This window comes from Hydractinia symbiolongicarpus, chromosome 12 (assembly GCF_029227915.1).
Source record: "Hydractinia symbiolongicarpus strain clone_291-10 chromosome 12, HSymV2.1, whole genome shotgun sequence".
Taxonomy (NCBI): domain Eukaryota; kingdom Metazoa; phylum Cnidaria; class Hydrozoa; order Anthoathecata; family Hydractiniidae; genus Hydractinia; species Hydractinia symbiolongicarpus.
This window is the reverse complement of record NC_079886.1, coordinates 16836903-16859040: the sequence shown is the minus strand read 5'-3', so window position 1 is coordinate 16859040 and position 22138 is coordinate 16836903. Positions and strand designations below refer to the sequence as shown.

The following is a 22138-nucleotide window of genomic DNA, read 5'->3' as shown; positions in this document are numbered from 1 at the left end:
AAAACCATCAAAAGCGGAATAATAATATAATTTATGAGGTACACTACAGCATTGGCTAATTTCCTCGGAGGAAGTATCAATACATCATGTTAAATTAAAGTTTGCAGTTGTACTGCACAAAATAATTCCACAGAATAAATTCAATTTCATCCTTCCAACCATAAATATAACAATGCTTATCAAAGAATCCATCTTTTGGTGACTTTCTTTCTTTTCTTTGGCGTCGATAGGGTGCATCTCAAACACGCCAAGTAACAAGCCGCATCTTAAAAATTAACATCGTGTTCATGCAGGCCAATAGATGTATGATATTAGTCGCAATTTTGTTACTAAGGTATCCATAACCGACCGTGGCTATCCTCTGTTGTGTATTTGATATCCCATACCCAGGGTTTATCTAAAAAACAGACATATGGATGACACAAAGAATGGAACGTAAAAAAAGGGAACAATCCAGTTAGTATTATACCAAAAGCCAGAGTCACTTAAAAGTAGACACGCCCAATGCAAAGAGCGTTACGGGAGGAAGGGGGGGGAGTTAATTGTATTAACTATAAGCTATTTAATGGATCTTAGAGTGGACTAACCAAATTATTAAATTGGCGAAAGAGAAAGTGATTGTCACATAATACATAGAGCAAGATAAAGCTCCCTTTCAAATAATATTCTTTCCGACAATTAAAATAGTAGGCAAGAATTTGGGAAAAAACGGTATATAGCATTAATAAGAATCTTACCTACGCCATCCCTGTATGGAGTCAACGGAACGTCGAACGGTAGCTGTAGAAATTCACACGCACCACCTACGGTAAATATTGACGAGTAGAACAAAGTACGTGGAAATTTTAATTCAGCAAGTTTTCAAAGAAATTTATCTTCACCATTACCTTTTGCGTCAAGAGAAAAAAGAGCACTTGATTCATCCTAAAAAAGAAAGGGGTATACCGTAGAATCTAAACAAAACAGTATAAAGTACTGATACTGCTTTTTCGAAGAAGTCTCTAACCTTTTGTTTTGGAGTTAACAACACACCAATTTCGTAAGAACGTATCATAAATTGGGACTGATTTTTTTCGTACGCTCCCCAAGCAGCCTTCGATAAATTAGCACTAAAGTAGAAAAGAAAAATTGTCGTCTGGGAGTGTAAAATATACTAACCAATACATCATCCACTACAATCTATTTATTAAAAAAAGGGGTCAAATCTTCACAAACAGACTTAAGATGTTGGGTCACATGATTACATGTACAACCTAAAAGATACTGTTTGCTGACGTCAGCACATCCAGTTTTTTCGATTTTCCGCACCTTCCTTGACCATCGTGTTGATTGCCCCATTCCCCGGACGTCTCAGAATGTGCAAATAGAACATTCTCAACGTCGTTGACCAGCCCTACACAACTGTCAAAAAATGGCTAAAAAGCAGTCACAAAAAACCGTTATTTTTTTTAAAAAAATCATAAACTATAGACTGTCCTACCTACTTGGACGTAACGAAAACCAAAAAAAACAACATACTGCCTCTGTTTCTGCTTTTACCCCAAAATATAAAATTATTTTAAAAATCTTACCTAGTCAATAAAAACCAGGCAGCTGATGCACAGTCAGGCGACACTCGTGTATAACTTTTCACATGTGGCATTGCTAAAGTTCGTCCGACCGTGTTAGATGTCCACTGACTACAAAATATACACGGTGTATGCTTAAATAAATTTCGCAACTAGCAAAAATACTCTCGCTTGAAAATACAATGCTATGTATGGCAATTTTCTGATTGGCTAATAAAGGGGAAGCACGAATTAAATCGTTCAAAACAATCCTTTAAAAGGCCAACAAGTATAAAATCTCGCATATTGCTCCCATAACGCACATGCAATAATGCACAAGTAACAGTAAATTTAAAGGGAGGCTAACAAAAAATTATTTTGTGGAAGCCAGGAAATAAACTTTAAACTACAAACTTTAGATATTCTTTTAAATATCTTTGCTTCATCGCAGTTTGGACACTGTAGGGTAGAGAGCCACCAGCTATAAAAAAAATCAATTATCAAGTGTTAAAGGAAATTTCCATTCAAACTATTTTCACGCTCGGGCATATTTTTAAGACAGGAAATCGACATGGGCATGTGCAGTTGTTATTCAAACCGGTGATTGCATCGTTGTGCAATCCGGTCGCAAAGAGGTAAAAAAATTAGCCAATCATAATCTTAAAAAATGTAAACAAGACATTATCAATGCTGAAGCAGAGCACGAAGGGCAGCAGAAATAAATTAACCAGAGTACTTTTACGACGGAATGTCGAGCTTAAAAATACACGTAAGCATGGAAATAATTTAAATGGGAATCCATCCTCCTTTACACGGAATTATAAACGCTGACAATTAAAATGGTAGCAGTAGTAGCAGCAGGTAGCAAACGTTTCCATTTCATATTATTAATTCGTATTATTAACATTGCTCGAACCAAAGCTAAAACGCAATGTGTTGCAGATCAATTGCAATTTAACTGGAAATCTGCCTTGAACTTAAAAGGCGCATCTTGACGAGTTAGATAGTACGATCAAACGTATTTTCATTATAATTAGTTCGAATTATATTCATAATAAGGTTGCTTGTCACAGTTCACAGATTGAAGAATATTGTTCTACCTGAATATCCTTCTAAGCTGTTTCTCACGTTATTGCCAGTTGGAAAAATCTAAAAAAAGCCTAAGGATTAAAACAAAGTTTGTACTTATGATAACAGAATAATAAAAAGATTTTTCACTTAATGTGCAATCATTTCTTGTGTCAAAAGTGATGCAAAAAAGTTTAGTAGGACTGAACAAAATATTTATCGCCCGCAGTAGGGTTGTCACTTTAATTAGGCGTCTTCAACTAAGATGACCAGGACATTCTATGTTCTTTTTTGGGGCGAAATTTTCGAGGTTTTTTTCTTTGTAATAATTCAAGTTTGAAGTACAACAAAAATAAATTTAACAAATAGGTGTGTGGCACCCTAAGATGCATGGTAATCAGATGCAATCTAGACAAAAGCCAAAATAAATCTTACCTACCAACTTTAACTGACTTCTTCCAGTCGACATCCTGTCTTTACACGTTGATAGACTATCTAACCACTCTGATGTCAGCCAGCTTGAACTTTCAGCACCTAGAGAGCCGATACTGGAGAACTGACCAATAACTGGCCACTGGTAATTTACATCAGATGTCCTCGGTCCATGATCTTTTAACACCTAATGTGAAAAAAACTTTTTAAAAATTCTTTTTATCCTCTTACAAGACATCGTATTGCCACAAAACTTGGCACAAATGGCTGGACAATTGGGATAAAAAAAATTGGATAAAGTCAGCCTGTCAAAAATGACGTCATGATGTATTTCTGAACTCGAAAACAGGCCAAAACGGTGGAACGTAAATAAATAGTTATAGAAGCATAAAAGTCTGAAGTATGACTGTGGAAGTGTTGGTGAGGATATCCTCATATTCAAGAGAACTGATTTTTTTCGACCATCTGTTAACCGATGAGTCACCTTGACAACAGACGTGACGTCACAACAAAATCTCCTTTACTATCATAAAGCTAACTAAAAATGATGTAAAATCAACAAATTTTTCTAACCAATAGCAAAATTTTCATGACAAAAAACAAATGGAAATCGTTTAACTAATATCTACAGCCTGGCTAACTTGAACTTTTATTAGCTATCTTTGACTATTGATGTATGCTATATTTTAAAATAAAAATCGCCAAAGTGCATTCTTTTCACAAAGGTCCGACGCTTACATCGAAAGCTCCAACCAGTTACAATGGTCCTACAAAGGTTCGAAGTGCCAACAATGGAAGTAAATCTACTGGAAAGCAAGTATGTTGTTAGAACATGTATGGCACGCACTAATAAAAAAGGCCACACCTTCCTCAATTTCAGATGGCCCCATTTGTTTATGGACGATCCAGAATATCTGCCAGGTACCGAGGCAATAAGGTGGACGCTAAAAAAATTGAAGAGAAAAAAGTCAAGCATTATTATTTCTTTATACGACATTCTTTAGAAATATTGATGAGTTTTAACCGACAATTAAATTTTGGTCTGATAAAAACAAGCATGTTGTACTGAAATGTGAAGGGTTTTTTTACATATTGCCCTTCTATGCTGTTGAAGTTTTTCACGACACCTCCTTTTTTAAATTCGAAGATAAAGCTATCAAAGAATTCAATACAAATCCTTTCACGGCTATGAAACCAAAATTAAAAATTATTTCATCTCCAATCAGGCAACACAAAATCTTACTTGGCGGTGGTCAAATCGAATCCTTCAATATTTGTTATCCACTTTCCGAGTTTTGAACTTCGATAGGTCCTCAAGTATTCCTGAATACGAAAAAGAATCTTAATTGGATACAAATAAACAATGACAGATAAAAATGACCAGTTTCAACGAGACCAGTTTCAACGAAACCAGCTTCAACGAGACCAGTTACGATGAGACCAGTTTCAACGAGACCAGTTTCAACGAGACCAGTTTCAACAAAACCAGTTTCAACGAAACCAGTTTCAACGAGACCAGTTTCAACGAGACCAGTTTCAACGAAACCAGCTTCAACGAGACCAGTTTCAAAGAAACCAGTTTCAACGAAACCAGTTTCAACGAGACCAGTTTCAACGAGACCAGTTTCAACGAGATCAGCTTCAACGAGACCAGTTTCAACGAAACCAGCTCCAACGAGACCAGTTTCAAAGAAACCAGTTTCAACGAAACCAGTTTCAACGAAACCAGTTTCAACGAGACCAGTTTCAACGAGACCAGTTTCAACAAAACCAGTTTCAACGAGATCAGCTTCAACGGGACCAGTTTCAACGAAACCAGCTCCAACGAGACCAGTTTCAAAGAAACCAGTTTCAACGAAACCAGTTTCAACGAAACCAGTTTCAACGAGACCAGTTTCAACGAGACCAGTTTTAACGAGACCAGTTTCAACGAAACCAGTTTCAACGAGACCAGTTACACATCTACACAAATATTCCAATGCAGACAATTTATTGAAAGAAAGACGCTTTCTTTAAAATTCAACATGTTCTTTGTTAAAACAGACATCAAAACATCAAATTTCAAATCCAATTCAAAAAAAAATAACAGTAGATAATTAATATTAAGGACAAAATTAATAAAACAAAGGCAGTAATAAGCATGTTCAAGACTGTGGATTTAACTAAAAACAGGAGTCTGCTAAAAACATTAACAAAGTTCAAAATGCGCGATTTTAATATAGAAAACAGTCTATGTACTCAGCTGTGGCACGTACTTCAGAAATAGTACTCCTGTCTTGCTACATTGCAAGTAGAATAATATAACCACATATATATATATATAACCAACATAACATATATTGCACTCAAGAACCTTACAAAATGACCAAGTTGTATCACGTTATACTTAGCTGAACAGTCTCAACAAACAAAAGTTATTGACAAATTTGATAAAAAAATTGGAAAGCCGAAAAGGTGCAGTCCCCTGTAATTTGTACTGAGGGAAAACCGGTAGCAACAAACACAGGAATCGAAAAACCGATAGCAGCGAGCACAGGAACAAGGATAAGCATCTAGCATATTACATCTCAATTTGAAAAAACGAAATCATGTTGGTACGAATGTGCGTCGCAACTGATAAAATACAAACGGATTGGTACCATTAGAAATTTAAGAAAATTTAGGTTTTGAAAATGTTTTCACCCGCTTTACCCGTCCTAAATCTCGAATACTAGTACTGTGTAAAATAAATTAGAAGCGACTCGACTTACTATCAAATCCAGTTTGAAAGTATCGTCTTCCTGACAGTATCCAGGGGGACATTTCTGGAAGAGTGGACTTATCCAAACACTAAATAAAAAAATTCTCAAGCATTGAAACAAAAGAAAATATATATGATTGAGAAAGGTGATTAAATCAAGATATACCCCTGCGTCTTTTGAAACCAATCATTCTCCACCAAGTTGGCTGTGTGAATTACAATACGTAATCCGTTTGTATACAACAACAACATCATTTTACTACAAAGAAAACAAGAACAATAAACAATAAACAATATTTACAACCTTCCTACGACAAGCCGCTTTCCATTATGGTGTGTTTAGCCACAGTCACTAGCGCTTGCTAACAGGGCCACGACGCCTGGGTGGTGATAACTTTGGACTTTCAAGCGTTTGCAGACACCCAACCTTTAAACAACCAATAAAAATTCAGAAAAAACAGCCATGTTTAATGTAAAAGAAATTAAGCATATCGAGCGCCGACACTTTAACGTTAGGAGCTGCTGCTATGAGCGCTCGCGAAAAAAACACAGCTCTATTTTGTCATGACAACGAGCGCTGAAAAATTTGGTTGTAGTGTTTTAGAAGTTAGTTAATCTGGCCCTGGCCCTACTATGTTCATCCTGGCCCTGCTATGTTCATATACAGCTCGTGTGCGTTATTAGACTCGTATATGTTCGTACTCAGCCTTTTTTCTGCATTATTGTATATGCTTACATTTAGCCTGATATGCGTACAGATACAGCTCGTCTGCATTATCATCTTTATCAGCTTAAACGCGTTTCCCATCGGGTATATTAATGACTTTCTTTCAATCCGATCTAGACCGTGTTAGTTCTAAACTTAAATTTCTCTGCACTAAGTTTTTCTATAACTTCCTGCCAAGTCTTTCTTGGTCTACCTTTGGGCTTTGTTTCAGCAACCATCAAGTCCCTTTATTTTTTTACTAAATTACCCTCCTCCATTCTTTCCAAGTGTCCTAAAACTTATCTGGATACCATCTGTAATTCTATGAATAGTTAACCTACATCCACATAACCATTTTCATATCATTTCTTTCTAACGAAACAAGATTTTCCTGCTCCACTGCCCTTGTCTCCTTACTGTGCAGCATAAGACTTCTGATACAGACCACATCACCTTCCTTTTACCTCAATTGAAAAGAATCTGAACTCTCTAAAATTTTTGAAAAAAGAAATTCCAACATCCACCGGACTACACAAATTGTCACTTTAAGCGACAGAACTTTTTAACTATCTCCAACGAGCCACTATATCATTATTGTACAACATAAAATTACTTTGTTGTCCATAATCTTTTTTGCGACGCTTACAAACAAATTAGATGTCACCTCTTAAACTTCCGCCAATACCTCTGCACTTCCTATTTACCCAATGATTACAAATATGACAAAAAATTGATCCTGTGTCTTTCTGTTTTATCAGTCTTGTATATTTTCATATATAGCCTCGTATACATGTTTATATAAAGTCCGTCTAGATTACCAGTGCCATGTATCTTTAAAAGTTTCGAATCTCTTATAACTGATATTCGTATTTTGTCTGGCACACAGGCTGGTTTTATGTTAAGAATGCATGAGCTAACGACTAGTGTTGATATTATTGAATATATCACATAATATTCCGTCTTTGTCACTGAAACTAAATGTTTGCCTCACTATGAAGAAAACCCATATAGCGCATGCATTCGTATAAAGCTAAAAATGAACATAATAGAGACTAAATACGCACATAAAACTGAAATTGCAACTGAAATTAGTAACAGCCACGAGGATGGGGGTATGCAGGGAACAACCTCCCTGGCACTTAAAACTGCGAGGAAGGCATGACTTACTTACGTGTGATGAGTGCCATATGGTATCGGAAGTCTCGCCTACAGAAGAAACAAAATACAAAGCATGAGGTGATTGCTGTTCGTTTTTGAAAAGTACTTTACTAACAAAAACACCTTGTGTAGTATAATCTGCAAAAAAATTGTACAAAGGTTCAGCTTTTGTAACGTTAACGTAGCACAGAGCGTTATTTTTAAAATAAGTTGTAGCTCGAAAATAATCTGCTTTGTAAAAACTAAACAGAACAATTCGCATTCAAGGACACCTGCACGCACAGGGTAATCTGGGATGTAAAATTTCAACTTTTTAGGAAAAAGTGACTTGAGCAAGTAGTATAAACCGCCGACCAGTCTGTCTAAAAATGTAACGATAAGGTTTTGCCATCACATAAACGCCTGAAAGATGGCAAATGGCCAAGTCAGCCGCATCTTTTTTTGTCTCTCTGATAAGTCTTTACACTTCTTTTTTGCTTTTTTGCTTCTTTGTATTTTTACATATTTTAAAGTTTTAGTTTCAACTTTCCTATGCTTTTAAAATCTTAAATTCATGAGATATTAAGCTACCTATAGCTTACGTATACTATTTTAATTACTCAAAATCCATACTAAATCGTGTGAAACGTAAAAACGGAAATCATCCCGAAAGGAGTTTCAAAATTCTATCTTTGCAGCACTACCAACAACAACAATTTATGGCACTTTTGACAACTGTCTGAGGACTTCGCATTTATCCTATTTTTCTTTTCCTGTTTCAACGCTAAAGTCCTCCCAAAAAGGGTGAAAGGGAGTAGAACTCATTCTTCAAAGATTGCGAAAAAGGTGATAATTATAGACCTTAAACTTTAATATTATTTTCTAGCTTTTCCAGATAAAAAATTTCCTTTATAAACAATGCAATCGTCGCACCTGCAGATGAATGTTCAACTACAGGTGCGACTTTTAATTTATAACAAACTAATATTATATATATATATATATTATATAAGAATTATTACAACAATTCTTTTTCTCTCGCCACAAATTAAGAACTTTAAAAGCAATTCAACTCTATGTCGCGCGGTCAAAAACGATGCGAAACTATAACGAATTTATTTAATCATAAGAAAAAAAATACTAGTCAAATTTGGCTTTTATTTTTATGATTTCACAATAACGGGATAAACGTAAAAGAAGATAATTTCAACAGGATTCAAAAACCGCACAATCTAATCTCACGTGTAAAGCTACAAGATCAGAGAAGTCAAATCATAAATAGAAACTTTTAATGAAAAATATAAATTTATGCATATAACAATACCATTTGTTTGGCGGAAAAAAATTTCTGACATGCTTTTTTATAAGAACGTCTAAATTTTAGCTGAGGCTGAATGTACTGATATTTTTTTTTTACACTTTCAGCCTCAATATTTGTGTTCTTTTGTAAAATAAAAATGTAAAACAAATAAAACCCACTTAAAATCAACTTAGCTAACTATAAACTTTTAATCCCGCATCATTGTAAATATCTCCATTAAATAAGATTTTGTAGGCTAATGGTGTATAAAGAATATCCTGACATTTCTTGGCCAAAAACTTGTCATCTCATACTCAAAAGAAGATTAAACATCACGTAGATGTCTGCCATGAAATTAACAAATGACAAAAGAACCATGAAAATAATATGAATATGCTCGCCACTATTATTAGTCAAGTCTTTTTAAAACTTGAAGAACGCATCAGTATAATTGAATTCCAAAAGCAATTTGTCAAACTAACAAGCGATATCCACTTCCTGGGACTATAAAAGAGAAGTGTTTTCCATTTGTACTTATTATTCAACAGTTCGTATATACTGAAGACAAACACAGGTGTATTTAAAACAACTGCACAGAAAAACATTAGAGTTATTGTTATTGTTAGTTTTCTTTGACTGTTATTTTTAGTATGGCGACTTGTATCCATTTCTCTTGTTTTCCTTCGAACGGAAATATATAAGTGTAAATGTAAAATTGATGTCAGTAAAAGACAGAAAAATTCAGCTACAACGACTATCAAATATAGGATATTGAAATGACTCTTTGGCTGAATTGACATTTGAAGTATTTTTGTCTTCCAACTAAAAACGGCACCACCAACGGTACATACAAGGAACAAAAAAATTAACAACTTGTAGGTGAAATTCGTCTTGTTGCAAAATCTGTAAACACGTGGAACTAAAATGACAACATATCTGTCCATAGATATTAGAACTGTCAAAACCCACGAAAATGAAAATGGAAAAAATGTGAAAAATGCAATCAACGGATGAATTAAGCAGTTTACTTGAGGTTCTACTACAAATTCTATCGACTGTACTGGCAATGAAACAGCACCAACAAAAAAATCAGATAGGGATAATATAAGAAAGAGATTATCACTCCTTGCTCTTTTTCGCTTCTACAACTTTGTAATCAATACTGCATTAAGAAAAACTATCAACATCGACACTAAAACATAAGCACCAAACAAGACCCATTTTTCTGTGTTGCTTACGTCAGCAATACCTATAAATTCGACAATAAGCCAATCGCATAATGAAAAATTTGACGAATTATTTATCATTCTTAAATGTATGTTCTTTCTGTTGAGCTTTCTTAAGTCAAAGGTGATGTTTGTGCGTTATGTAGCTTATGTATATATATCAAATTAAATTGAAAAAAAAATATTCAAACAAGAAGCAGCTGCGTACAAAGGTACAAACGAAATCGGAACAAAAGATGCACATAAAAAGTTTAAAATATTAGATTAAAATGATATTTATGATGAAAGCTAGGTGGTGCGTCGTTTTCAATAAAAAACATTGATATCTTACGTTTTATTGAAAGGTATTATTGATTAATTTATGAAAGAATTTTATCACCTGTATCGTTTTCATTGTACTTTTACCTAAATTAATCACATTTTGAAACTTTAAGGAGTTAGCAATTTTTAGTACTAGAATCACTTTTTCTCAGAAAAGGGCAAAACTAATAAAGAACACAGATTAATTAGAGTATCAAAACGCATATCATGTGGGCGACATACACCGGTGAATACCAAGAAGACTAACTGTTAAAGAATTGTTACCACCGAAAGCTTGTCTAAATTTAATAAAATGGATTTGCTGTGAAAAAATCTTATAATGTTATTCTAATAAATGCTTCATACAAATTACACTTCAAAAGTTTTTTACCATAATACAAACAAATTTATGAATGTCGAAAAAGAATATTTTCAAAGCAAAGTATTATAAAAAAGAACTTTTCACACAAGAATAAAACCAAAATGAAAAAAAAGAAGGCCTACCTGAACAAGATCAATATTTTCATAATTCATTACTTCTCCTTCAAATTCGGTTTTTTCCGAGCCAGTGAAACCATGGACAAGCAACAACGGGTTAGATCTAAAATAATAAGCATCTTTTTTCGTGTACAGATGACAGTTTAAAACAATGCATTCAATGTCTATGTGAAACATCTACAATTTTTAAGTAGCACCAACTTAAAAATATAGATTATGTTGAACTGATGCTAATGAAAATCCTATCGTAACTACGGAGCGTCATATCTGCCAAAAAAGCACCACTACTTTCACTGTTTCTTTATGACGTCCTGCGGATCTGTAGGACGTCCTACGGGTGTCTAGGACGTCCTGCAAACTTCTAGCACTTCCTAAAAATCTTTAGGACGTCCTGCAGCCCTCAGGACGTCCTAAATACCTCTAGGACGTCCTGAAGATCTCTAGGACGTCCTACGGGTCTCTAGGACGTCCTAAATACCTCTAGGACGTCCTGTAGACTCTCTAGGACGTCCTTAAGATCTCTAGGACGTCCTGTCACGTGGAACCAGGTTTAAAGTATAGCATTTTAGCTTTCGACCAAAGGGGATATTATCGGCAGTGCGTTTTGTCTGTTATGTCGACATTGGATTTGGATTTTGACTAATGTAAAAGAATTTAAGAAGAAGGGACTTGCAAGGAACGGATTGTGGTGAGTGGCTTTTCATGATTTTTCCCGTTTCTTTTCTTCATTCAGTAAATGTATCATTTGTATTTTCTTTATCTTTAGACTTGGGAAAAAGGTATGAATAGTTCAGGTATTGGGAACTCCAAAAGAGACATTATCACTCATTTTTTTCGTTGTGGATATCAGTATTAAGACATTTTAGAACTCATTCGCCGGTACCACGATATTTCAATAAGTATGAGAATTTTGCATCGCTTTTTAAAGGAATATGGCCTAAAGCGAAAGTGTGCTGATGTATCAACATCCACGATATTAGACAAGGTCAGACAAGAGATTCAGGAAGTTGGAGGAAACCGTGGATACCGTAGTATATATCAGCATTTGTTAGAAAAAGGAATACAAATACTAACCAGGTTAGTTAGAGCAGGTTTAAAAGAGCTAGACCCATCTGGTGTTGAAAGGAGAACAAAGCATCGATTGAAAAGAAGGGTATATAGAACAAATGGTCCAAACGATGTCTGGCACATTGACGGGAACAATAAATTGAAACCCTTCGGGTTTTGTATCCACGGTGGAATCGACGGTTTCAGTCGTAAAATTATTTGGCTAGCTGTTTCAGACACAAACAAGAACCCATTTATTATAGCTCACTATTATACTAGTGCAGTGAAGACTTTATGTGCCGTGCCAAAATTAATTAGAGGGGATAGAAAATGTGAATGTATGTGGCATCCAACGATTCCTTCGAAGAAATCATCATGATTCATGGAGTGGTTGGAACAGTTTCAAGTACGAAAAATCTGTATCAAATCAACGAATAGAGCAGTGGTGGTCATATTTGAAAAGAAATACCACTCAGTCTTGGATAGATTATTTTAAAGACCTGTGAGACCAGGGACATATATGACGACAGCAATAACATTCATGTTGAAGCATTGAAGTTTTGTTACTACGGTCTCATTCAGTTACATTTAGATCAATTTAAACATACTTGGAATCACCACAAGATAAGAAGTACAAAATATTCAGAAAGCCAATCTGGAAGACCTGACTTAATGTTTTTTCTACCACACAACTACAATGCCATAGATTGTGCATTCGTATACAATGCAGACGAGCTCGAATTGGCTGAATCCATGTATTCAAAAAAACCTCGAGCTATTCCTTGTCAGAATGAGTTTATAGAACTATCAAATATTTTGATGGAAGAGCAGAATTTGCAGCATCCGCGTTCACGCGAAGAGGCTGAACATATTTATTTATACCTTGTATCGACAATAGAAATGTTGTAATTTTAAATTTTATTTATAAAATTTGTGTGAAATAGAAATGAAAAATACGTACAATTTTATATCTTAAAAAACTGTATTTCAGTAGTAAAAAGAACAAAAACAAAATGATACAATATAAATCACGTCAGAACTTAACAAACATATATTTAACAAAACACAACTGAGTCTTATTAAACCACGTAACCTTATTGTGTACTTTTGAATCTTGTCGGTGATGACTCAACCAAAAGAAATGTCACAAGTTAAAGAGATCATAGCCAAAAAAGGAAAGCAAATGTTGAAAAATTTCTTCGAAACCAACAAGAATAATCTATCGTTATAAAATCATACACATTCAGAAATAAAACAAAAATAGAATATACTTCCAAAAATACGCTGTTTCATTTTGTTAAAACTATTTCCTTTCAAAATAAGGTAAAGATACTACACAATGTGTCAAGCAAATATTTAAACCTATGTATGAAAATTTAAACAAATAAATGTTAAAGACTAAAAAATAACATACTCTTTTCCGTAAGTTAACAAAAAGATTCGTAAAAGACTAAAAAGATATTGTCTCAATAAGAACAAAAAGTGTGTTCACATAAACAGAGTGTATCTAAAAAGTATGAAATTCAAAATCAATCAAGAATACTTAAACCATCATACACAGACCAATGGTCATTGCTGTTGAAATGGACATTCAAACTGGTTTGAAATTGCGTAAATGATCGAAATTGAACTGGTAGGATTAAAATTTTGAAGCATGTTTTCGCTAGAGGATACAAGCATTTTGGATTCTGATCAACAAATTCAACTTTTATTGAAGATGTAGGTAACAAACTTGACGATCCTGTTATAAATCCAACCAATAAAAGCAACTCTGATTTTGTACAACTTCTAATATAGCGATTAAGATATGTGCTGATTATTCGGCCCTGTGGGCATGTTTCATTAAAAAAAATCTGTTCAATTAGTGATTCTGCAGTTGGAGTACAAGTTGAATAAAGTGAATCAATCATACTTTCACTCAATTTCTGCCAAAATGACCCCATACCTTTAACAATATATTTCATTGGTAGATATGGTCTGTTTATCAAAGCAGTGTTCGCAGCTTTCAAACATAATGCCAATACGTTATTTGTTTTTGGCTTATCGAAAACGTTATAACTGTAAAGGACGTCGACTATAGGTTGATCACTTGTCTCTTCTTCTTTGGAAAATCGCAATATTGTTTCTGTCTCATATGGTTTGACAAAATTGAGAAAGGAACATAGTAATTGTTGTTTATCAACACGATCAAACAAAAGTTTCTTCACAGTGCTTTTACACAGTTGCAAAGGGAAAATAGCATACTGAATGAAAGCATGGTTTACAATACTTCTAATTATTTCCAACTCCTCTTCATCAACACAGTCATCAAGTGGTACTTTTTCCATAACACCGTCCATTTTCTCAAAAAGTTTTTTATAAAACTCAGCATAACAATCCTTTGTAACACCATCTCCATAAGCTTCCTCGCCACTAAATCTAAATGTAGCTTTATGTGAAATAGTTCCACGCTTTTTGTAAATATCAATTAACTCTTGGTACACATTATCTCTGGAAATATCAAAATACAAAGTAGAGTTATTTAGCTTTGATAGTTCATTTGCACGAAAGTCTTGCAGGCTATCAAATTTTTTTTTAGATTCACCAGATTTGTATTCCAACAACATTTCTGACTGAAGATTCCTATTTTCAACAAGATTATCATTAACATAATTCTTTTGTTCAGCAACAGGTGGTGGAACAACATCGTCATCATCTGATACAGTGATTGTAGCATAACCACGAAACCCAACTGTTCCACCTGTTGTCATAGGTGTTGGTGTTTCCTCTTCATTAACATTAAATATGCCAGAGAATACTTTTTCATCTGGAGAAACTTTGTGTCGATCAAAATTGATTAAGGTAAAATGTTCTGGCTGTAAAGATAGTCCTCCAACCCAATCATACACCTGAGTAAATTTAGCAGTATCATGAAATAGACGTGCTTTATTTCCTATAACAGGATGGCGTATGGATATTGTGACATGTGCCTCACTAAGATCAGGTTCTGGCATGACTCGATTCTTTCTTATGTTCATAATATCAATTAATCGACGTTCTTTTACTGCTACAGTATCCTCTATTTCTTTAGTTTCATTTAACAATGATTGTGGTTGTTTATTTTCGTTTTTACCATCACTTTTCTTTTTATCGGCCTCTAGTGACGTATTATAAGCTTCATCAATTTCATCTCTCAATCTTTTGCGTTCTACGGATGAACCTAACAGAATAGGACGGTTATTATCTTCATCACCAACTAAATTAATATTAGCAACTTTATGAGTATTGAAAGGACTTTCAAATAAAACATCGTCGTCTTGGTCATCCTCAAAGATATTGCTCTTTAACTTTGTGAACAAACTGGACAAAATGGATTTCTTTTTTATTTTGAGATAAATGCGAATATGTTTCAGATTATGTTCTTCAACATAACTCTCTAATGTCAAATCATCACTTAGCTTGTCACCAGAGAAATTACCAACATATGTTTCAAACAGTGACAATGAACCCAAAACTGGATTGTTATCCTTTGGAAAAAAGGTTTTATGCAATTGTTCTTTTATACCACTCATAGTAATGTCCCCAGGTAAGGAAAGTTTTCTAGACCCACCAGTACATTTCACATAAGAATATTTTTTTAATCTCTCATTAAAGTTCTGCGAACCAACATTTACAGTAAATGAAAGTTTATTTGGTTTCTCCATTGCATGACCATTTCTAATGGCAGCAGCTAATTCAGCCTTAACTTTATCTTTTTCACAGTCAGATAATTTGGCTTTACCATGTTTTGTATAAGCTCTGACGGCAAGGATATCTCCTAATGCTGTCAAACCCATTGATTTCATCATTTTGTCAGTGGATGCATTAATAGCTTCACCATCCATCTGAAACAGACAATAGAAATAATAATAAAATGTTTGGATATATTATTATCTATCTATCTACCAAGTGGTAAGAAAATAAAATTAATAGTAACCAATACCTTGTTGGTTCTCAAAGTATCTACTGTAGGATTGTCCACACCTCTTTTAATCAGAAATTGGCAGATCTATAAAATAACAAAAAAGTGGGGGATCAGACAGGACAGTTTAGCTAGCTAAACTTTTCAGTTTTGATAGCTATGCAGCTAGCTACAAAGTAAATCACAAGATTTGGATATCTCATTACTTACTTCTTCGACTGACACTGTTGCCATAATCAATATAGTCCTTTCTGCGTCCGTGTCAAAGGAAAGCAATATCTTGTTAAAATCAATTTGTCACAATGTCATTATTCGAAATCGCAGCCATTAGAGCAAATACGACATTAGTATTAAAAAATATAAGCTTAGAAAATCTTCTTTGCTTCTAATATTATTAGTTATGCGTAGACGCCACAAAACCATGTGGTTATTCCCTAGGACGTCCTAGCGATCTCTAGGACGTCCTAGAGCCCCGTAGGACGTCCTAGATATACTTAGGACGTCTTGAGACCCTTAGGACGTCCTAGAGCCCCGTAGGACGTCCTAGATATTCCTAGGACGTCCTAGAGAACCTGAAGGACGTCGTAGAGACCCTTAGGACGTCCTAGAGAACCTGTAGGACGTCCTAGAGCCCCGTAGGACGTTCTAGATATTCCTAGGACGTCCTACAGAATCTGTAGGACGTCCTAGATATTCTTAGGACGTCTTAGATTCACTTAGGACGTCCTAGAGCCCCGTAGGACGTCCTAGAGTCCCGTAGGTCATCCTAGACACCCTGTAGGACGTCCTAGAGCCCCGTAGGACGTCCTAGAGTCCCGTAGGTCATCCTAGACACCCTGTAGGACGTCCTAGAGGACTGCAGGACGTCCTAGATATTTTTAGGACGTGCTAGAAGTTTGCAGGACGTCCTAGACACCTACAGATCCGCAGGACGTCATAAAGAAACTGTGAAAGTAGTGGTGCGATTTTTGGCAGATATGACGCTCCGTACGTAACTGCTATATATAGCCTCAATTTGGAAACTTCAGATTTTAGTAAAAAGAAGAATACACACAAAAATAAGACTTATAATTTTTTCATGAACTTCAGAAAAAAATAATAATACTGTAGATACAAGCATTAACTTCATTTAAAGGGGAGCTAAGAGGAAAACAGTTTAGGAAACACTGGTGCTTATTTTAAAACCGTAACAGCGGCAGTTCCTTTAGCAAAAATCTCTTTATGTAAGAAAAATTTTTTTTTTTGACTTCTGTCAAATCTCATTAAATCAAATGAAATCTCACTGAGATGACATGTTCTGATATTTATACATATAATAATATAATATAATAATAGCCGTATTTTGTCTGTCTGTCTGCGAAAGCCGCCTCCCGTAACGGAAACACGAAATTTTTAAAATGTGCACGAATATCAAATGCGATATATTTTTATCCACTTTGTTGCGACGGGTAAATTTAAAGGACAGGCGAACCCGTGGATTTTTTCACGGGCTAACGACTATCTCTATTATAATAGCCGTATTCCGTCTGTCTGTCTCTGCGCGGACCCCCCGCTGAGTTAGAAAATGATGTTACGGAAACACGAATATCAAATGCGATATACTTTTATCCACTTTGTTGCGACGGGTAAATATAAAGGACGGGCGAACCCGTGGATTTTTCCACGGGCAACGACTAGTATAATATAATATAATATAATATAATATAATATAATATAATATACAATATACAATATGAACATTACCTTGCACTTGCTGGATATTTTTTTAACAACCAAGTTAAATCAAAGATATAACTAAACTAAGAACATCACATCACATAACCAAATATTTCATTGTATCTTATATATGCCGGGATATTTTTACGAAAGAAGGTTGCCTTTCTATAAAGCTATCTTTTTGTTTAAAAAAAACCCATAAACATTTTTGGTATAAACCTCATGTCTAGTCTGAAAACTTTCGAAGAGTCTAAAAATTATGGCAGACAACCTGGCACAGCGGATTATTCAAAAGAAATAATTCTGCTATAACTGCTGCGTTATGTCAAAAGGCTACCTAGTCACACTGAACACAGCATTACTAGGTTAAAACTACCCTAGGATTCCATTAGCTAGTAGCAGTATACTGCAGTGTTACAGTACCCTAAATAGGGTGGCAGTAGACTCCCTTTCACTCATCTCGATGTTGTAAATGTTAGGTATTAAATCTGGAGGCAGTATAATCACTCCTTAAAAATGAAGGAGGGGGGGTTCTTCTCAACAACACTGTGGAGCGTTTCGCTTTCAGTAAGGTGAGTAAACTTGTTATAAAACATATTGACAAACTTTGTAATCTGGTAAATGTAATTATCCATTTACGCCCTGACAACTCAAAAACATAAAATGAATGTCTTTTGGTCCTTACCTAGCAAGCTATAGGTAGCTATAAAAAGCTTTTCATATGGAGCCAAAAAATGCGAACTGTACAATAAAAAGTGTAAAAAAAGAACAGGGCATTAAGAAGATGTGTCGTTGTGTTTGTCTCCTTGATCAGCCATTTTTTATAATTTGAGTTTGTTAAAATATTACCAACATTACAAAAAACTTCCAATACTGATGGAACGTATGTTAAAGTTTCTTGATCTAGGTACCACATTCACAGCTGTCTTTTGTCACCATTGGTTATAAAATTAACTTTCAGCTCTAGAATTTACATACGATTTAAGTAATTTAGTGATGGCTGGTAACCAAGAACTTCTAACATAAGAAAATCTATCACCTAATTTATAGGGCTACTGGGTACATTATCCTGTCACTTTTTCCATGATTAATTTTTATTAATTAAAATATTACATTACTTGAGTTTCCTGTTATGTAAATGGTTGAATAATTCTAAAAAGGGCTACTGGGCACACATAAGCATTACATGCTATTTACGTTAAGCATCACAATATGCTTGTTCTGTCAGTGATGTTGACCGTGGAGTTCAATACTGGTATACTGAAATGCACATCTGAAAGTTTAAGCCCAAAAAACATTTTTTTACTTTACAACTTGCATTTAGTCCTTGGCAAGATTTTTTTTGGTTCTCTTAGCATTGTTTTGTATAAAAAGTCCTAACAATCACTGTCAGAAGAATACTATACCTATATTCAAAAGAATATTTAAAGAAACCAACAGCTGCTGATTGGCCAGAAGAGAAAATATAAACACACCTGAACAGATTCAACAAGTTCTCGATGATTATCCTTTAAAATATCTAAAAAAAGAAAAATTACTATCCAACTTGTGTGATGAAAACCAATCACAAGACAACATATTATAGAAACGTAAGGATGCAATCCTCGACAACATCCATTACAAAACTGATTCAACCAGATAACAAAACAACAACAATGACAACAAAAATTTATACCTTCAATACCAATTGCAACAGTTTCTTGGTTAAAACAATCATCAATTCCTTGCACTTTTGTTAAAAAATATTTCGGTGAAACTTTGTCCTTATCAAATACGTACTTTGTTCTTTTTGCATCTGTTTCTAAAATTACCACAGTTATAAACGATTACAATGTTAAAAAGGGATAATTACTACCTAAATGAGAAAAGGAAATGTATTTGACAAAAACTTATGGGTATGATAAAAGCCCAGATTTTATACGACTATGATTGCATAACCTAATTCTTATTTGGAACATACTTATGGAGCGTTCTGTTATACTGGAGCACATATTTACACCCATTGTGTATTAGAAAATGTAGATCATATCATATATACTACTTGTATTGTTCCATCGACTAGTAACAAACAAAAACTATACCTAATGGGTGATTAAATTCTTCGAAGTGTGTAGGATTAGTGCGATAACAGCTTTTTCCATATCTGCAATTGGATTTTTCACAGCCATCTGATAACTTTCTTTTAACACTGTCACTTGTTTTTGAGCTGCTGGATGTCATCTCTTATTTCATTATTATATATCTATATAACAACACTAGTATAACACAAGTATTAGTAATTCAAGTATTAGTAATTCAAGTATTAGTATTATCAGTATTAGGCAAATGATAATTAAAACACAGTAAACATTGTGGCTTCCATTTACCTTACTCGATAACGAATAATGCTGATTAGCTTGCGAATTTTTTCATAGACCCTAATATCTGAGGTTACGCTTCATCAGAATTAATAGTTTATTTCACGGGAGAAAAAATAATTAAAAAGGCCTTTTTTAAATATTTTTTGCCTTGTATTTCGCTGCTCTAAGATTATTGTTCTACCCTATTATGTGTGATTTCAGTAAAATTACTAAAGTTCCTTAGTTCCTCAGGCGACTTAATAGCACACCACTATAAAGTTTGTTTCAAAAAAAAAAAAATAAAAAAAAAATGATACAGTCATTGGAGTCAGATATTGACGTATTTAGGGTTTATCATGTTAACAAAAAGACGCTTGCTAAAATGCAACTTTCCTGTGCTATCATTAAGTGAATTTTCTTACTCATGGACATTATTGTTTATAAAAATTCTTTGTACATAATTTAAAAAAGTCTTTTGTCAAGATTCAGATGTTGATATATAATATCAAATACCCTGAAACCAATCTAATAAAATGCAAGTCATTAAATATCACTTCACATTTATATTGGAAATACTAAAGACAAAAACTAACTTAAATATTCCGCAAGTCATTAAAAAATGTAAGTCAATATAACAAGCAAAATCAAAATAGGGATTAACAAAAGAAATTAAGATATGCATTTTATGACATCGAAAAAAACCTACAACTTAACAGGGGCATAATCAAAAAATCATTTTGTCAGTTATTCCATCCTTCGCTCCACCTGCAGGTGCATTTAAATAATTTGCCTCAATTAACGATAATTAACGTTATTGAATTCTGCACACTTTTTCCTTAAAAAAATCTAAAGGTAATAATTAAATGCAATTCCTGTCTTGTAGTTTTGCAATTCCTTTAATATAGCATTTAGCTTCGGCTGCAGCAAAGAAATTAAACAAACACTTTTTTCAAGATTTTATCGTATATCAATATGCTCTGTGTGTATGCACGGCCAAGGTGGATGAGTTTATTTTCTTTTAAATAGCTGAAAAAATATGTCCGTTTGTTAATTCTTTTGATAATGTGGCCTAACGGCAATGCATTAGACTAACAGTCCTTCAGCGAAGCCATTCCATGGCACTTATGAGTTGAGCCTAAATAACTCAAATACAGGTAAAAATAACTGGTGACAACTCCCAATCTCCTGGAACCAAAATAGCACTAACTCCATAAAGCTGGGTAACGTTTTGGAATCGCCAGGTGGTGACGTCATAAATTACCTTTTAAATTCCCCATATCTTTGTCAAATACAAATGTGCTAATTGATACGGACTCAGGTATGAACACTTTTTCTAAATTTTCTTGAACTCTGACTGCACCAGCATGCTAAATAATGCGGCTAGTAAATTTTAAACACTCTTCAATTGGCATATATGTGGGTGCACAAAAACAACAAAATAATGAATGGAAACCAGATCACTACTTGATGTGATCTAATGTTCGAATCACATATTCAACACAAATTTCATTTTTAAAAAACACAACATTTAATAGCTATTAATTCGTTGTCACTTTGCTTGATGGAACTTTTGTATTAAAATTAAATCTAAAAATTTACCTACAAGGAAGAATGATTCGAGTTTTGACAATTTTGTAAAATTTGAACTTATCCAAACACTAAATAAAAAAATTCTCAAGCATTGAAACAAAAGAAAATATATATGATTAAGAAAGGTGATTAAATCAAGATATACCCCTGCGTCTTTTGAAACCAATCATTCTCCACCAAGGTGGCTGTGTGAATTACAATACGTAATCCGTTTGTATACAACAACAACATCATTTTACTACAAAGAAAACAAGAACAATCAACAATAAACAATATTTACAACCTTCCTACTACAAGCCGCTTTCCATTATGGTGTGTTTAGCCACAGTCACTAGCGGTTGCTAAGAGGGCCACGACTGGGTTGTGATAACTTTGGACTTTCAAGCGTTTGCAGACACCCAACCTTTAAACAACCAATAAAAATTCAGAAAATGCAGGCACCTTTAATGTAAAGGAATTTAAGCATATCGAGCACCGACACTTAAACGTTAGGAGCTGCTGCTATGAGCACTCGCGAAAAAAACACAGCTCTTTTTTGTCGTGACAACGAGC

The 22138-nt window shown here is 34.3% G+C and overlaps 4 protein-coding genes across 4 annotated transcripts in view; 1 reads left to right on the top strand and 3 right to left on the bottom strand.

Annotated features, from left to right (window-relative positions):
- Positions 1–9: 9 nt before the first annotated feature.
- Positions 10–21738, bottom strand: LOC130621995 (tyrosyl-DNA phosphodiesterase 1-like). Its single transcript, XM_057437389.1, has 18 exons — positions 19739–21738; positions 19333–19458; positions 19133–19176; positions 17685–17740; positions 10961–11057; positions 7665–7699; positions 5954–6046; positions 5798–5876; positions 4291–4370; positions 3913–3991; positions 3055–3234; positions 2648–2696; positions 1962–2028; positions 1572–1679; positions 1007–1109; positions 888–924; positions 738–803; positions 10–397 (listed from the first exon to the last, which is right to left on the bottom strand). Exons 1-18 carry the CDS (start codon positions 19875–19877, stop codon positions 330–332), a joined length of 1506 nt encoding a protein of 501 aa, XP_057293372.1. The 5' UTR covers positions 19878–21738; the 3' UTR covers positions 10–329.
- On the top strand, positions 11421–13433 carry LOC130621999 (uncharacterized). The gene is made up of 2 exons (XM_057437393.1): positions 11421–11642; positions 11721–13433. Exon 2 carries the CDS (start codon positions 11856–11858, stop codon positions 12378–12380), a length of 525 nt encoding a protein of 174 aa, XP_057293376.1. The 5' UTR covers positions 11421–11642; positions 11721–11855; the 3' UTR covers positions 12381–13433.
- Positions 13325–17637, bottom strand: LOC130621993 (uncharacterized). The gene is made up of 2 exons (XM_057437387.1): positions 15963–17637; positions 13325–15864 (listed from the first exon to the last, which is right to left on the bottom strand). Exon 2 carries the CDS (start codon positions 15862–15864, stop codon positions 13531–13533), a length of 2334 nt encoding a protein of 777 aa, XP_057293370.1. The 5' UTR covers positions 15963–17637; the 3' UTR covers positions 13325–13530.
- The window catches only part of LOC130621998 (uncharacterized), a 21376-nt gene continuing 20969 nt past the window's right edge, over positions 21732–22138 (bottom strand). Inside the window, exon 6 of the mRNA XM_057437391.1 lies at positions 21732–21824. The gene's annotated coding sequence lies outside the window, so the exon portion shown is untranslated. The remainder of the gene's footprint in view (positions 21825–22138) is intronic.

Coding starts and splice junctions, on each gene's coding strand:
- LOC130621999 (XM_057437393.1), top strand. CDS start 11,856: ATGAGAATTTTGCATCGCTTTTTAAAGGAATATGGCCTAAAGCGAAAG.
- LOC130621993 (XM_057437387.1), bottom strand. CDS start 15,864: ATGGATGGTGAAGCTATTAATGCATCCACTGACAAAATGATGAAATCA.
- LOC130621995 (XM_057437389.1), bottom strand. CDS start 19,877: ATGACATCCAGCAGCTCAAAAACAAGTGACAGTGTTAAAAGAAAGTTA. Junction 1,110..1,571: donor GCCTGGTTTTTATTGACTAG/GTAAGATTTTTA, acceptor TTTCTACTTTAG/TGCTAATTTATCGAAGGCTG. Junction 398..737: donor TCCATACAGGGATGGCGTAG/GTAAGATTCTTA, acceptor TCTGTTTTTTAG/ATAAACCCTGGGTATGGGAT.